The 18,201-nt window shown below is 36.5% G+C and overlaps 1 protein-coding gene across 16 annotated transcripts in view; it reads right to left on the reverse strand.

Moving 5' to 3' along the window:
• TCF12 (transcription factor 12) overlaps positions 1-18,201 on the reverse strand; it is a 386,564-nt gene that overhangs the window by 81,310 nt on the left and 287,053 nt on the right. For all 16 annotated transcript variants that reach the window (XR_009601208.1, XM_042252404.2, XM_027971798.3 and 13 more), the window contains one exon: positions 4,032-4,167. Coding sequence is in view for 14 of the 16 variants with exons in the window: in XM_042252404.2 (XP_042108338.1) it covers positions 4,032-4,167 (136 nt within the window). In the remaining 2 variants the exon portion in view is untranslated. The remainder of the gene's footprint in view (positions 1-4,031; positions 4,168-18,201) is intronic.

Genomic DNA, 18,201 nt, shown 5'->3' on the forward strand with positions numbered 1-18,201 from the left:
CAGATGGGCATTTGGTGCAACAGGTCAGTTTAATAATATGACTCCTTAAGAGAGACACAAATCTAATGTTCATATCACACTAAGAATTAGGTTTAAAAGCATATTAAATAGACTAAAAGCTAATGCTATGCTACAAATTACTATGTTAAAAATTTGAAATATTTAATAACTGAAAAGTTAAGGTTATACTAATATCTGAGATATGTTACATAAACTATTAAACACAAGCATTGTCATATGAGATATCATCCTGTAAGTATTCTACAAGAATATTTCCTGTAACAGTATGTGGTTAAAATGGAAACTTCAGCACTAATTTCTATACAATTTATTCTTGGATGTTACTATTTATTTCTAAGAAACAATTAAAGTATAGTTCTTTCTAAGATACAGATTATTTATTAAAGGATAACATGAATATTTTCATATGCCTACCCAGCCTCACTTGGTACTATTTGTAAAATTTAAAATTTATTACTTGTTTGTTTTATTGTAAAAAATGGGTGTTAAATGCAGCCTTCCAATCATACACAAATAATGGATCCAATTCAGGATCTCTCAGATGGGTTTGCCATTAAGAAGACAAACACATAAGAAGGCTAACATTAATTACAATGCTTTTGAAAACTATAAAATTTAGAACTAAAAAAATGGTATTTTCCTGGGCCATAAATAATATGAGAGTAAAACATGCAATTGTTTAAGAAAGAATGAAATTCATTTAAATTAGGGCTGGGATTCTTTATAGTAAATATACCAGGAGGCTGCAAAGCTAAAAAAGCAACTTCATAAGTAATATGTGGAAAAATTATATACAATAAAGAGAGAAAAAAACACTCATTAGCATCTGGTTCCTACCAAGAGGCAGCCTATATTTCCTTCAAATAAAAGTGCCAAAGATAAACAACATCTGGCACACTCTTTATTTATAAAACTTACCAGCAATATTTTTTTTCTTTGGGAGGCTTTTTCTAAAACCCAATTCTTCACAACTAATACAGTATCCCTTGAGCAAAAGACACAGTCCATATACATAAAGAGAGTCAACTGAACTGTTCCTATAAATCTAAAGCCCATCACTCTACTTTGGGATAACTAGCAGTAGAATACATTGCTCTTTAGGTCAGTTTTTTCTCTGCCCTGGGAATGGAAATTTTTCTTTTATATTTTTAATCTAATCATTAGTTGCCATTACACAATTACATACATAAATGTTGGATTCAAAATCATGAATTTAGAATACAGACTTCACTTTTGGGAGGTTTCAAAGTATAATAGTTAAGAGAATAAGCTGATTGGATTTAAATTTCAGCTCCATCATATAGCAGCTGTGTGAGCTTGGGCAAGTTACTTTACTTCTTTGAACCTCAGTTATCTACAATAACTTCCTGGACCTGTTGAAATAAAGGGAATACAGAAAGATGCTCACGGCAGTACCTAACAGAAAGTGACACAATAAATTTTAGCCATTATTATTAGGTTTATATTAAAAATTGTGGCAAAACTATTGTCAATTATTAAGTTAGTGTTTTGCAGAATGATTTTCTAAAGCATCTAAATATTTTGAAAAGATGCTAAAATTGGTATAGATTATCTCTGAAATCCTTCCAGAGATTTTATGAGTAACTGCAATACCAAGAGAGAGTATCTAAGACTGAGAAATAACAATGAAGAGTGGAATGACTAATAATTTACTAGATGGTATTTACACAGGAGATGAGTGGGCTTCCTTGAATACCAAGCTTTGGCTAAGTTGCTTACTTTCCTGCATATTGGTTCCTCATTTGTAACACGTGAAGTGCAAGTTGCTCAGTCCGCCTCTGCGACTGCATGGACTACACAGTCCATGGAATTCTCCAGGCCAGAATACTGGAGTGGGTAGCCTTTCCCTTCTTCAGGGGATCTTCCCAACCCAGGGATTGAATCCAGATGTCCTGCATTGCAGGCAGATTCTTTACCAGCTTAGTCACAAAGGAAAGCCCATGTAACATGAGGTTAATATTAAAACTTACTAGAATTTTTATATAGTATGTATAACACTGTACCTGGCATAAAAGAGAGAATCCATAGTATCTAATATCTAACATCATAATCAAAATAAAAATGAATACACAAGCCTTAATTTCTGGGAAGCTTGAGTTTTTATGAAATAAACTCCCTCCCTTCCCCTTCAATATTCCAGTAGCTCATTTCCTCCCTGAACTTTTAGTAACAGTATACTAGCCTATATTAGTGCTTTTTGTCACAGTGTGTGCTCACACAGCATTCTAACAAGATGTTTTTCTAGAGTGACACTGACACATCTAGAGTCAAAAGCATGTTTTTACCCTGACTAACTGATTTGGTGGGAAACAGAAGTGGAGATGGAGAAAAGATACTATATCTTACCATTCCCTTAATAAGTATATTGGTCTGTATCACAGGGGCTTGTTCCAACAGCACAAATACTCAATCACCTAAAAGGAGAGGTAGGCACATCTAACCAGAGATCTCTATGACTAATATGACAATCCATCACTGTGTCCTTTTATACCCTCAAGCATACTCTAGACTCAAAGGCTAGGAATATTTTACCAAATTTTGGGTTTGACAGAGATGCCTGTGTGCTAAGTTGCTCCAGTCGTGTCCGACTCTTTGCGACACTATGAATTGTAGCCCGCCAGGCTCCTCGTCCATACTATTCTCCAGGGAAGAATAATAAAGTGGGTTGCCATGCTCTTCTGCAGAAGATCTTCCTGATAGAGGGCTCAAACCCATGTCTCTTATGTCTCCTGCATTCGTAGACAGATTCTTTACCACTAGTGCCACCTGGGGAAGCCCCTGACAGGTAGATATACAAGTTAGCAGCATAACAAGTATCTGTGGAATAAACAGCTAGGACCTATTTTCTTTTGGTTGACTATGTTTATTTTAGAGGGTGGCCTATCCTCAATATAAACATGCTTTACAGTTTCAATTTTCTCATATGAAGGATTCTTTGTAAGAATAATCCAAAATTCCCACATTTAAACATTGACTGGATAGGGTGTCAAGAGTATATCTGAGGCTTGCTGTAAGCACAACATGAAATAGACTGGCCTGGTTAGGCTACACACAAGACATGAAGGAAAGAAGTAAGGAAAATGAGAGGTGTATGCTTGATAGTTACTGAGTTGCCTTTTGAGGTAGTGTTTTGGAACCAGAGAGAGAAAATGGTTGTATAGCATTGGGAATATACTAAATGTCACTGAATTGTATACTTTAATAAGGATAATTTTATGTTAATTTTACCTCGATTTTTAAAAAATTGAGGAATAGATGCAACGAATATGCAAAGAACATTGGACTTGGAGTCAGAAAGTCTGCATAAACCACCTACTACGTGTATGAATATATCCTCCTTTGAGCCTCAGTTTTGCGTTAAAGCCTGTATTATGCCCACTGCCTAGTAGGACTGCTATATGAATGAAATGAGAATGTATATTATAAAACCATTTTGCAGACTGTTCAGCATTATATCAACTGTAGTCAAGAACAAAGTATTAATATTAGTACATGATATTTTTATTACAAGAGGGAATAAAAATGGGAATAAAAGTCCCATTTTTAAAGCTCCATTTTCCACTATTCAGTTCCTCTTAAGGTGATGACCAAATAAAAATATTAAGTTGTTTATTAAGTATATACTACTTTATGCAAGGGCTTCCCTGGTGGCTTAGACGGTAAAGCATCTGCCTGCAATGCAGGAGACCCGGGTTTGATTCCTGGGTTGGGAAGATCCCCTGGAGAAAGAAATGGCAATCCACTCCAGCACTCTTGCCTGGAAAATCCCATAGACGGAGGAGCCCGATAGGCTACAGTCCGTGGGGTCGCAAAGAGTTGGACACGACTGAGCGACTTCACTTCACTTTATGCAAATAAGCCCTAATATCATCATGACACCCAAGAAATCAAATTCCTTCTAATTAGAAGTGTAGCCAGAAGCATAAACTAATGGGTGATGGTGGGGAAGAAACATTTTTAAAATGGGGTTTGTTGTGTCATACTCTTACCAAGTGCTGCAGAATCATGGAGTGGTCTTCTCCTGGAACTTGTGGCAGAAAATGAGTAGTAGGGTGTCCCAGGTTTTCCTGAAGAAGAGAGTTGTGCTGGGCTTCCAAGCCCTAGATCTTGTCTCAGGAGACTAGACTATAAAACAAGGCCAAGGAAACAAGTTACCTTCTCATTGATTATGGACCCAAATCTGAAAATGACATCACTTTCAAAATATTTATGGTAACTTGAACAATGCTTTGAATTTAGGAAGTATCTAAGTACTTGTTTGAATTTTATTAGTTTAAACCCTGTGTTTTCTCTTTTTGCCCATCCTCATGTCCTCATGTTGCCTGCTTTTTAGAAATTATGTAGATTCATACAATCTTAGAGTTGAAAGAATATTTTAGTTGGTATGTAGCTCCACTCTTTTTTAAAAATAATTATTATTTATCTGGCTATGTTGGGTCTTAGGTGCATCATGTGGGATCTTTTGTTGTAGGACACAAATTCTCTAGTTGTGGCATAAGAACACAGTTGCTCAGTGCCATGCGGGATCTTAGTTACCCGACCTGGGATTGAACCTGTTGTCTCCTGCACTGCAAGATGGATTCTTAATCACGGGACCACCAGGGAAATCCCCTGTACTTCCACTCTAATCATTAGGATCATTTTTGAAAAATGTCCACCCAGTCTTTGCTTGAATGCTTTCATGAGCACACAAGGGAGTCAATTCTGTTCTTTTCTCCATTTCTTTTTTCTTTATGGAGAGCTCTCATTGTTTAAAAGAGTACTAATATTTTCAAGACTAGCCCATTCCTGTTTTCATCAGCTGTGTCTCATGGCATAGTTTGAATGTCCTCCCCACCATCCTTGCCCCACCATCCCTGACACAGACCTCCAAATTTATTTTCCATTTGTCAAAGTCTCTTGGAAAACGGAATGGAGAACAATGCCCCAGATGTAGTCTTATTAATGCAGAGGAGTTTCTGAGACTACATTTAAACAACACATTTGTGCTACCAAGCTCATATTGAGAGGTTAAGAGAGATCACACCCTGTTACTCTTCATTATACAAGTTGCTATTAAGTAACGTCCCTCCAATGGTTTCCTTGTTCAGTGTGTGTGTTCTTTGGTTCCAAGTGCAAGACTTAACATTTATCTCTAATAAAATCCATCTTGCTATATTTGATCCATAATAACCATCTGTCCAGGATGACAAGGCTGAGGAGAGAGCTCTAACATATGCCACAGAGATATCATGACACTCTATCAAGTACCGCACTGAAATCCAGTGATTTAGCAGCCCTGACCTGCTAATCAACTGACCCTATCATAAAGTAAACGATGTCAATGTAGCAGAATTTGTTTTCAAGCTTTCTGGAAGCTGAGGGAAAAAGAAGACCTCAACTGGAAAGCCTGTTAGATGCACTTGAGAAGAGGTTCTCAAATGAAAACAATTGTGACTTTACTAACATATTTAGTATTCTCCCACCCCATATTTAATAACCTTTACAGTTATCACCACACTTTGGTGGCTGTCATTCTGGCTACTGAGTATCATAAAGGCACAGAGAAATAAACCGCAGCTCTGGTGAGAAAGAATCAGTAGAACTTTATAACACTAGTCATTTTTCATTTTCAGTTTATCATGCTACTTAATAATTTTAAATAATATTTTATGTTTCAGCTTAAAACTCTGAGGTGGAATTAATATAACATAAAATTAACCATTATATTTCCAACCAGTGACATTTAGTACATTCTTAATATTGTGCAACCATCACCATCTAGTTCCAGAACACTTCATCACCCCAAAAAGCAATTCCATATCCATTCAACAGTCATTTCCATTCCTCCCTTTTTTCTCAAACCCCTGACAACAACTAATTTGCTTCTGTCTCTCTGGACTTAACTTATTTTGAATATTTCAAATAAATGGAATAATGCAGTATGTGACCTTTTGTGTCTAGCTTCTCTCAGTATAACGTTTTTGAAGTTCATCTTGTTGTAGCATGTATCAGAACTTCATCCCTTTGTATATACAGATATACTGTAATTTGTTTATGCATTTATCCACTGACGGGAACATTTTGGTTTTATCCAGCTTCAGACTATTGTGAATAGAGTTGCTATGAACATTTGTGTGCAAGTATTTATTTGAGTAACTCTTTTCAATTCTTTTGGGTAGACACAAGAGCGGAATTGCTGGGTCACACAGTAAATCTATGTCTAACTTTTAGAGAAACTGCCAAACTACTTGTTTTAATTCTATTCAGATTTTGCTGTTTCTTCAGTTTTCTTGGTGTACATATTTCTAGGAATTTGTCCATTTCATCTAGAGTGTCTAATTTTTTAGCATACAATTGTTCACTGTATTTTTAAAATCCCTTTTATTTTTGTAAGATTAGTAGTAACGCCCCTATTTTCATTTCTGATTTTTGTAATTAGAGTCTTTTTCATAGTCAATTTAGCTAAAGATCTGTAAATTTTGTTCATCTTTTCAGAGAACCAACTTTTGATTTTGTTGGTTCTATAGTTTTCCTATTCTGTGTTTTTAAAAATTTCTGCTCTAATCTTTACTACTTCCTTCCTCCTGCTAGTTCTGGGTTTGGTTTTCTTTTTCTATGTTCTTACAGTATAAGTTAGATTACTGGTTTAAGATATTTCTTCTTTTAAATGTAGGCATTTACAACTAAACTTTCTTCTGATCACTGCATCTCATGTTTTGCTATATATTCTCTTTTCATTTTTCAGTTTTTTTTTTTTTTTTTAAAGAAAAAAGCCTCCTCAACAATGCTGGGATACACATGAAGTAACCAGTGTACTAAATGAGCCAAAGATCACTGTATTTTTTCAGAAATGTTTATAGTTAAGAAGACAACTTTTTCAGACTTCTCAAAAGGTAAGTGATTCTTTGAATGGAGTTGATATCTTCTAAGAGAAAAAGTGAGGAAAGGAGAGTTTCAAACAACAGATAATATGATGCGTATATGAAAAAACTACACAATATCAATGTAATTACTTAGAATTAATCACAAAAATTTCAACAGATACAAGGTTCAATAGATTAGGAAAGAAAGGTGTTGACTAATAGGCATGAAGGAGAAATAGTTCCCCTTAAGATAACTATCTCTAGGAGAAATGACAAAAATGAGGAAACAATAAATATAAATGTAAATAACACATGCATCCTTTCTATTTCTATAACAAATCATTAGAAATGGATCTCCTGATTATGTTATTTGTGTGAGAATAGTGTGACCCAGGAATCATCAAGTCTCCTATATGTATTATACTAAAATTTCCATTGTCACATCTGTTTTCTGTTTTTTCGCCTGTGCTAGGCACATTCAACATTCCTCAAATAGCAATCAGAATATGGCTAGAATATGCTAGATGGAACATATTATTACCATATGTTTTAGGGTAGGGGTCATGTACCTTGAAATTTTTCTTTTAAGAAATCACTAGTCTTTTAATAGGATGTTCTCTGTTCACTAAACTGACTTTCATGATACAATGTTTAAAGGTGCCTGATATATTTATTGCTTCATCTGTGTTTTCTAATGCAGAAGGTACATATGAAACTGGTCGCTGCATCCACATAAACAAGTAAAATACATGAGAGGAGATGGGTATTTATATGTCACTCAACAATGTTCCTTTCAATATTTCCCTGGCATATAAATTCTATGGGCATATAAAATGATGATGATTAATATCATGGTCAACAAACCATGGTCTACAGGTCAAATAGGACCTGTTGGAAAATACTTTTATTGGGACACAGTCTCACTCATTTATTTATGTATTTGTTATAGTGTTTTTGTGCTACAATGGAAGAGTTGAGTAGTTGCAACAGAGAATGTATGGTCTGGAAAGTCTAAATTATGTACCATGTAGTCCTTCTCAGAAAATAATAATAGACTCCTATGCAATGTATTGATGGAGAAACAAAGGACTGTGTTTGGAGCATGGTAAAGAAGTCTGTGTGCTTAAGTTGTAAGATAACAATAGGTACTTACAGGTGAATGAAATGTAGCCAGTGAGTTATTTCTTCCAAGAATTCCATAAGAGTCATAACAAAGACCAAAAGAGGCATGCTGCTACTGCTGCAGCTAAGTTGCTTCAGTTGTGTCTGACTCTGTGCGACCCCATAGACGGCAGCCCACTAGGCTCCTCCGTCCCTGGGATTCTCCAGGCAAGAATACTGCAGTGGGTTGCCATTTCCTTCTCCAATGCATGAAAGTGAAAAGTGAAAGTGAAGTCGCTTAGTCGTGCCCTACTCTTAGCAACCCCATGGACTGCAGCCCACCAGGCTCCTCCATCCATGGGATTTTCCAGGCAAGAGTACTGGAGTAGGTTGCCATTGCCTTCTCCGAAAAGAGGCATAACTTAATCTAAAAGGTGAACAGGAAATGTATTTCTTATATTCCTAAAAGTAAATGTCTGTAAAAACTCGGATGTCCTGGAAGCAGCATGGGCTTTGGAGTTAGGTACCTGAGTTCAAATCCTCACTATAAGATTCTGGGCAAATTATCTAACATTAATGCATCTGCTTTGTTTTCTATATATGGTTATATTACTAACTAGTTCAGAGGGTTACTGGAGAAGTAAGTAAGGCTTAAGTAAAAGTAAGTGGCATGGTTGTAGCCCCTTGTGAAAAATAAAAACTCAATTTCATTTTTTCTTTCCCCATAGGTTACCATATTCTAAGTATCATAAAAGAATGAAAATAAGATGAAGGGCATTTTTTGTTGTTTCCTGGGTACAAAGTAAGAAGACCTCAGCTGCTCTGAATCCAAGATGGCTGAGTTATAACTCTCAATGGTGAAGGTAAGATAGGATGTTGGAAATAGAAGAGAGAATAAACAAGCCCTCAGAGAAACGGCTGACAGTTAGAGGCTAAATCCAAAGAGGAAAGTGATAGACTTAAACTGTATCAACCTAGATCAAGAATAAGCAGAGAAATGCTAACTTATTCTCAGAATGATTCAGCAGAAGTATGTACGTTTATGTGCACAAACCCACATTACAGCTTACAGACCAACAAATATAGGCATATATTGAGTGAAAAAAAGCAATGCATGTGCACTAATATGGTGAAACGTTAAATAATGAAATTTGATTAATAGTACATGGATATTCATTGTACTATTCTAGTATCTTTTCCATGGGTTTATAATTTTTCAAAAAACTGGGGGAAAATCAGACTAAATATCAAGGGTACACTCAGTTCAGTTCAGTTCAGTTCAGTCGCTCAGTCGTGTCCAACTCTTTGCAACCCCATGAATCGCAGCACGCCAGGCCTCCCTGTCCATCACCAACTCCTGGAGTTCACTCAGATTCATGTCCATCGAGTCAGTGATGCCATCCAGTCTAGCATACTATCAAATATACCATCTCAGATAATATTCACTGGAACTGTATTAAGCATTACATAGAGGTATTATACAGAGGGCAAGACGCGGGACCCAATTTGAATCTAGTTCTGTTGAAGAGGCTCTTTCCTCACTACAACAAAATTTCTACAGCAGTCTAGGAGTCCAATTACCATTTTTAAAGGTACCTTGAAAAAATGTTAAGTGACATATAAATGAATTTGTGAATTACAATCCTAAAGTTGAGTTACCTATAAAATACATACTGTAGATTTTTGTACATATGCATGAAATAAAGGAAAAAAAAGAACAAATTTTTTTTTAGGGAAAAATGTTTACTTGTTACCAATTTTACGGATTATATACTTTTCTCCTTCCTCTTAGACAAATCTGGAGATGTGGTTAGGAAATACCCTATCTTCTTTTTCTCCAGTTAATATAATTTCAAGAAAGCCACAGAAGTTGTTCTTCATGCTGCTGTCCTCCACCCAGCTGTCCTAATCACAGAAATAACCAGTTCTCCTGTTTTATCTGTACCATGATCGAAATGATTAGGCAAAGTAAATGAAGGAGAAATTGTTTCTTCTTAAGAACACAAGATGATATTTCATCTTGCCAACTAAAATGAAATGTTTAGTACTATAAGAAACACAAGAAGTTTAAGACAAGGTTTTCTCTCCAAGGACTTGATACACTAACTAAACCATTTTTTTTTCCTTTGATTCTTTAAACATTTTGGTAAAACTAAAGTGCACATAATAATCTATTGAATTTTTTCTAAAATAAAATTACATATCAGCTCATACTATTGATTTTTCTGCCTGCCTATAACAAATGAGAAGCATTATTGATCTTGTCCTGGAGGTATCTCAGTCAAAAAGAATACCCAAGTATCCCAGAGGATATAGAAGCAGACAAAGCAGCTTTATTCTGCTGCCTTACGCAAGGCAGAATTAGTATTCTGAAATAGCATTGCACTAAATTTCCTAACACATGCTTCAAGAAAAAGAATCTTTTTCATAGTCATCTAGAAACTCCATCTGTGAGAAATCAATCTAATTACCAAGGAATAATTAATACAGGGTTATTCCTGAAACACTAAGATAGCCTAGATTATTATCATAAAAACCTACAGTAAGTTTTATTTTAAATTACATATGACATACTTTTAGCCTAAATAAAAATTCCCATTTCTTTACACGGAACTTTAGTAGCCTGTGCAGTATTTTTTAAGTTCCCTCTTCCTCTTCATGTGCGTGAGAAACTTGGGACTCTAAAATGTGAACCTGAAAAGACTATTTAGTGTTCTTCAGAGTGATTAGACAGGAAGTCCGCCTGCAGTGCAGGAGACCTGGGTTGGATCCCTGGGTCGGGCAGATTCCCTGGAGAAGACAATGGCTACCCAGTCCAGTATTCTTGCGTGGAGAATTCAATGGACAGAGGAGCCTGGTGGACTACTACAGTCCATGGGGTTGCAAAGAGTTGGACATGACTGACTAACTAACAACAACAACACACTTCATGGTGATACTGACCAAAAATGTAAAGAAGAGGTATAAAGCAGTGGGCAAGGCCAGCATCATTTACTAATGCAACTTCTTCATAATTACATTGGAACATACTGTGAATGCAATTTAACAGGACCACAGGAAAATATAATATATGAAAATGGTACTGATAAGTAGCCAGGAGGATTCAAAATCACACTGTAATAATTTGGATACTTTTTACTCTTAAGAGGGAAGAATCTGAAATCTTGATAAACATAGACTTCCTTCCTCAAAACGACTTTTCACCATTAAATGGCTTAGTCCAAATGCTGTACTACATATATTTTCACATCTATTCACAATCAGATTGAAAAAGCCTCATTTTATGATTAAAAATTTGAAGCACTAACTTAACAATAATTTGCTTTCTAGAAAAGTAAGATGGGAGTATCCAATATTGTAGTTACATATGTCAAAAAATTTAAATATTTAATACGGACTCTTGGAACCTCTGCTCTTTCTTCATTTTATAGTACTTCTTTCATGCCTATATTACACCCCTGAAATAGTATTCAGTTTTAATACATTATGTATTAAAAGCAAGCAGCTGTTCTCAAATTCACCCTTTTGAGAGGGGACATGTTAAAGACACAGAAAGATATAAAACAAAAATCATGATAAAACAGAATATATAAATTGTTGAAATTTCCCAGATGATTTTTTTTTTTTTGGACTGTGCTGTGTGGCTTGCAGGATCTTAGTTCCCGACCAGGGATTGAACCTGTGTACTCGGCAGTGAAAGCAAAGAGTTCTAACCAATGGACCTTCAGGGAATTCCCTCAGATGATTTTTTTAGACTATGCTATGCATTTCTTTTGTTACTTAGAAATAAAGAAACAAAACTGTTTTAAAAGCAGAATTAGTACAGTCTTTTAATTTAGAAACATCACAGTACATTTCAGCTGTGAGTCCATTTGAAGTTTCAGAGACAGGACAACACAAGAGTGACAAAGCAGCGTCTCACCTCATGTCATAACCAAATCAAAATCTCAGAGCGTGAAGAGGAACTCAGCAAAATATAAGTGCTGGGCTTTAATAATATATCAGTCTTCTGTTAACTTTCTACAAGTGATTTAAAGAAGGGCTGTAATAAAACTTGAATTTGGAAAACACCGACATTTGTGAAATAATTGTATTATGATGCAAATTCATTTACATTGAAATTCCAGGGATATGTTAGCAATTATCAGCAAGTTGTTAAAGAATTCTATCCTGAGAATCTCATTAGATAGCAATGCAAACTACAGTTGTTATCATTCCGAGAACAAAGGGATCTTGAATGAGTAATCAATAGCAACTGGCAGAAAATGAGACATTAATTATGATCCTCTCTAGTGTTTTGTCTAAGACAAGATTTCATTAAATGCTTTGTGCAACCTGAATAGTTCCAAGTCATTACCAACATTTTGGACAATATATTAATTGGGGGAGGGAGCAGGAGGGGTGTACAAGGAAACAAAGTAAAAGAAAACCTGAGATGCTTCTATTTCTTTCCTGGGTCAATAAAAACACACCAGTCACCACTAGCCAACTGTTATGCTCATTCTTTTACAAGTCCCAAATCTTATAAACTCAACATGGTCTCTTGAAAATTTAATTATCATTTTCGATACTTAAAGCGTCATGCAGGTTTGATAGGATAATGACAGTCATCCATCAAATGCATCCTGCCAACACAATCAGTCCAATCTTTTTGCCTTAAAAAGAGAAAAAAGAAAGAAGAGAAGCAGCTACGTATGTACTATTAAGTTACTAAAACATGGCAATCTTAGCAGTTTAAGTTTCTTAATCTTCTTTAATTATCAGTAAACAAAAGGAAAATTTACCATATTTCATTTTCACTATTTTTTTTTCCCTCTGAAGTTTTCTCCTGAGTCCTGCATCAGCTGACAGATAACAAAGAAGGAAGATCTGGGAGGTAGACTGATAAAGGCCTACCAGAAATAAAAGAACTATTTAAAAGCTATTTTAATACGTTCAGTATTTAAATAATTGTAAACGTGAAGTAAGGATGACTTTCTTTTACGATTTTACAGGTTCCCATAAAGAGACCCCCCCCCCCCTTTCAAAAAATGCTATTAGGGATGTCCTGAAGGCGGACTCTCAGGACATTAGTAGTGAGCATACTCTGAGCAAGTCTTCATCTAAGTGAGCAGCTTTTCCGACTGTCTGAATCTAGAAACTTCCTTGATAAATAGGGTCCTTTGGAAGACTTCCTATAAAGATACCAGTATGCCTTTGGGCCTTTTCTTTCATGAACACAAAGGAGGCAGCTATGTGAGATGCGAGCTACATTAGAAGAACAAGATAGAAGGAAATATCATTTCTCTCTTGCTTCTGTGGAAATGGTGTGACATAATCCTAAGATTTTCAGCAGACTTCTAACACTCTGAAGCCACTCTTCTTTCCCTTTAATGTCAGGCTTTCATATCCAGTAAATAAGTGCACCCTCTTCCCCATCCCATGTATTTCCAAGAATACAATTAAGAGTAACACAAAACCCAATAAAGTACTAAGCTATTAGGTATATAATATTTTTTGACCTAAAACATTCTATACTGGACATCTTTTTAAAAATTAAAACTTTCTGTTTTGGAATTTTCAAATATAAACAAAATTAGAAGAAAAAAATATAATGAACCATTCTTTATATATCTTTTACCCAGTTTCAACAACTTTCAGCATTCTGCTGTTTCTGTTTCATTTATTCTACTTCCTCTCAGTTACAACCCCCAAACCGACAACAATCCCTTACTATCATGTAATACCCAGCCTGTGCTTACCTCTTTCTTCACTTTTTCCCCCAGGGTAGTGTCTAATCTTTAGCCATATTTAACAGATTCCTTTCTACTGAAATATGTTTACAAAACAATAAAATGATTTTTTGAAACAATATTCTGAAACAGTACCATATTCTGAGTAGCACCAAAAATTAGGAAGTTTTATGGCAGGAATAGAAACAAAGAGAACAATGACTTTTCCCTCTGCCAAGTTACCTCTACATAATATAACTCTCTGTGGCCTTTTAAGAGAAGCAGGAAATTAAAACTGCCTACTGTTCATACTTCAGGATAAGACATTCCTCCCACAGAACAGTTTACTTTACCTCTGTTCCAAACAACTCACAAAGCCCAGCTCACCCTGAAGGCACCTGATGGCTTTTTACCTTCACCAATATGCTCTTTCTTGGATTACAGGATTTTGATTCAAACATTTTTTGAATGCCTACTGTGTGGCAGCCACTGTGCATGCCCCTTTCACATATTCGTTCATTAGTGAATCTTCTCCTGAGTAGCTTCAACAGTTCATGCATCAGCCACTTTTATGTCTTAACATTCCTATTTCCAAGAATCCTCCATCACCATCAAATATCTACTCCTGAAAAGGTGTTGGTGTGAGGAACCACTTGACTTCTAAAATCTTTAAGTTCAATATTCAGTTCTGACATAACCTATTCTTAAAGCACCATCACTTCCCTATTACTTACAGAACCTGTAAAACATTTATAAACAAAAACCTCAGTTAACAAGAGTTGAGAAATGAGACGGGAGGGCTCTCACAATCTGTGATGATAACAGAACCCAAGGGGAAGAAGAAAGATTTTTCTTTCCTAAGAAGGACTCAGCCAATGAAAAGCCATGAACTCTTGTTTACTTTTAGCCCTCCCAATTTCCTTTTTCCCTCTATAAAAGCATTTTCCTTCCCTGCTGTGGAAGACTTGCATACGGCTAACCATGGTTACAGACCCCGAACTACAGTTCTTTGCTGTTCCCAAATAAATCCATCTTTGTTGGAGAAATATGTGGTACTTTATTTGTTTTGGGCCAACATTTTGATGGCCCATGGAGGATCACAAAAGACCTCCAACGACTCTGGAGCTGATAAGCGAACAGGTGTGGTACCCACAACTGAATCCATTGTGATGATTTTCTTGCTGACCCTGAGGTCTGAAGGTATGTCCTTCTCCTGGATCCATGTTCTCACCCTCTTTGTGTTTGAAGGTCTCCTGGCTTTATCTGGGATCTATTTTAAGGTTTTACTTTTCTGGTTAAGGCTTTGCTCTATATATGAGTACTTGTTTGGCACTTCAGTCTGATTTTGAAAACGGACTGAGTCAACTAAAGCTGGCTGAGAAGCCGTCCAACCACTGCTTTGGTAACAGGAGCTGCTTCACTGAAACCACATCAGTTCAGCCACTGGCCCCTTCCTATGAGTGCACGATTGCACTCATCTCACATGCTAGTAAAGTAATGCTCAAAATTCTCCAAGCCAGGCTTTAGCATTATGTGAACTGTGAACTTCCAGATGTTTCAGCTGGTTTTAGAAAAGGCAGAGGAACCAGAGATCAAATTGCCAATATCCGCTGATCATCGAAAAACCAAAGGAGTTCCAGAAAAACATCTATTTCTGCTTTATTGACTATGCCAAAGCCTTTGACTCTGTGGATCACAATCAACTGTGGAAAATTCTGAAAGAGATGGGAATACAGACCACCTGACCTGCCTCTTGAGAAACCTATATGCAGGTCAGGAAGCAACAGTTAGAACTGGACATGGAACAACAGACTGGTTCCAAATAGGAAAAGGAGTACATCAAGGCTGTATATTGTCATCTTGCTTATTTAACTTATATGCAGAGTACATCATGAGAAACGTTGGGCTGGAGGAAGCACAAGCTGGAATCAAGATTGCAGGGAGAAATTATCAATAACCTCAGATATGCAGATGATACCACCCTTATGGTAGAAAGCGAAGAAGGACTAAAGAGCCTCTTGATGAAGGTGAAAGAGGAGAGTGAAAAAGTTGGCTTAAAGCTCAACATTCAGAAAACTAAGATCATGGCATCCGGTCCCATCACTTCATGGGAAATAGATGGGAAAACAGTGGAAACAGTGGCTGACTTTATTTTTGGGGGCTCCAAAATCACTGCAGATGGTGACTGCAGCCGTGAAACTATAAGATGCTTACTCCTTGGAAGGAAAGTTATGACCAACCTAGATAGCATATTCAAAAGCAGAGACATTACTTTGTCAACAAAAGCCCGTCTAGTCAAGGCTATGGTTTTTCCTGTGGTCAGATATGGATATGAGAGTTGGACTATAAAGAAAGCTGAGTGCCAAAGAATTGATGCTTTTCAACTGTGGTGCTGGAGAAGACTCTTGAGAGTCCCCTGGACTGCAGGAGATCCAACCAGTCCATTCTAAAGGAAATCAGTCCTGGGTGTTCATTGGAAGGACTGATGTTGAAGCTGAAACTCCAATACTTTGGTCACCTGATGTGAACCGCTGACTCATATGAAGAGACCCTGATGCTGGGAAAGATTGAGGGCAGGAGAAGAAGGGGACGACAGATGGTGAGATGGTTGGATGGCATCACCGACTCAATGGACATGAGTTTGGGTAAACCCTGGGAGTTGGTGACAGACAGGGAGGCCTGGCGTGTTGCAGTTCATGGGGTCGCAAAGAGTCGGACACGACTGAGTGACTGAACTGACTGACTGATTGACTGGCTGGGCTCCTCCAGGACAAAGCTGTTTCCTTAGAACTGGAGGATGTAAGTTTGCTTGGTGTTTGGGCAGTGTGAAAATTATTCTTTTACGTTAGAGAAAAACCTGAGGAATGGGATCCTGGTTATTTAAATATTTTTATAATATTTAGATTACCACCTCCTCTTAAAAGAAGTCCAGAGATTTTATGTTTAAAAACCTGCCTCAGGCACATTTTAAACTAAATGGACCAATATGACCAAATGTAATTGTTATTATGGAAAACATATGAAACCCCCAATTTTAATTTCCTTAAAACTGAATTTGACAACAGCTCAAAAATTTTGAGAACTGAATAGAATACCTATTTTAATTGGTATTCTGAGGCTTCCCACTATGATCAGAAGTCTGAAATTGCCTCTCTGCAAAATAAGATTTTAAGGTAATATTTGTCAAATTTCCCTTTTTCTCAGAAACTCTCCCTATTCCCTTTTCTTCTGAACTTGTCAGAACTTCTCCCTTTAAAATTAAGCCTTCTGAGGTCCAGAGGCTAATTTCTTATATTCCCTGGACCAAAGGTGAATTGGGAGCCACCACCAATTACTTTTCCAAAGTAACTAAAGATCTTCACAGGTTTGCAGAGGAATTTAATATAGTCAATCAAACTTATCAACCTGGTTTCTCTAATTATATCAGCTAGTTTTTATACTTGTCACTGAAGGCCAGACTCAGTACTTAAAACTGTTAATTGGGAACATCTTAAAAAGTCTTTGGAATTACAAAAGGTCACTAACTGATTTATTGAATCATCAGGCTAAGGCAATCTCTAAGTGACTTCATCAAGCAATTCCTGGGGCTTTTCCAAATCCTGTTGATAAGAATAAAATTCAGATTTGTACACAAAAATATGACGAACCTCTTTATGACCATTACAACTGACTTCAAATTGTTTAAAAAGAAAATTCTAAAAAAATAAAAACTAAAAAAATAAAAAGAAAATTCTGGTTTTCCTTCATATGTTGATTCCACCTAGGGAGCTTTTAACTCTAAAACAGGCTAAACCAGGAGCTTTTCCTTCTACTAAAAGAGACCAGAATAGAAAGGGAAACTATCTCCACTCCAGATTTAGATAATCTGATAAACCAGCTCTCTTGCACTTTAGACAAACCACATAAGAGGAAAACCAACAAAATTACTGATCTTCAAGTGTAGCAAATCAAAGTTCCTAAATAAAATAACAGCCCTCCTAGTTTCTGTTATTATTATAAAAAGGAATAACACTGAAAAAGACGTTAAGTTCTTTTAGCACCTTTAGCTCTCTAATGAGCTTTTCCAACATCCTGCCAGTTCTCAATGGGAGGAACTACAGGGGCTTTCCCCAGTTCTCCCCTCTAATCATCTTGGGAGAAATGTTTCTCAATATTTGGGCTAAATCTCTTCCAGTACTGACACTAGAGCCACACTCTCAGTGCTCAACTCCACTACTATAAAGCAGCCTGTGCTTCAGAGTACTGAGACAGTTCAAACAGCAAGGCTCTCTAGTGAACCTCAAGAGTTCCTGTCTCTCAACCTACTCCCATTTGTTTAGGCCCAACAGACAGAGTTACATGCTCTTACCTGGCCTTGTACTTTAGCCAAGGACAGAGTTGCCAATATTTGTAATGATAGCAGATATGTGTTCAGAGTACCTCATGATTTTCAAATGCAGAAGCAACATGGCTTTCTTACTTTCAGCAGAAATAACATTTAAAATGTCCCCTAGGTTTAGGGA

Source organism: Ovis aries, chromosome 7, assembly GCF_016772045.2.
Source record: "Ovis aries strain OAR_USU_Benz2616 breed Rambouillet chromosome 7, ARS-UI_Ramb_v3.0, whole genome shotgun sequence".
Classification (NCBI taxonomy): Eukaryota; Metazoa; Chordata; class Mammalia; order Artiodactyla; family Bovidae; genus Ovis; species Ovis aries.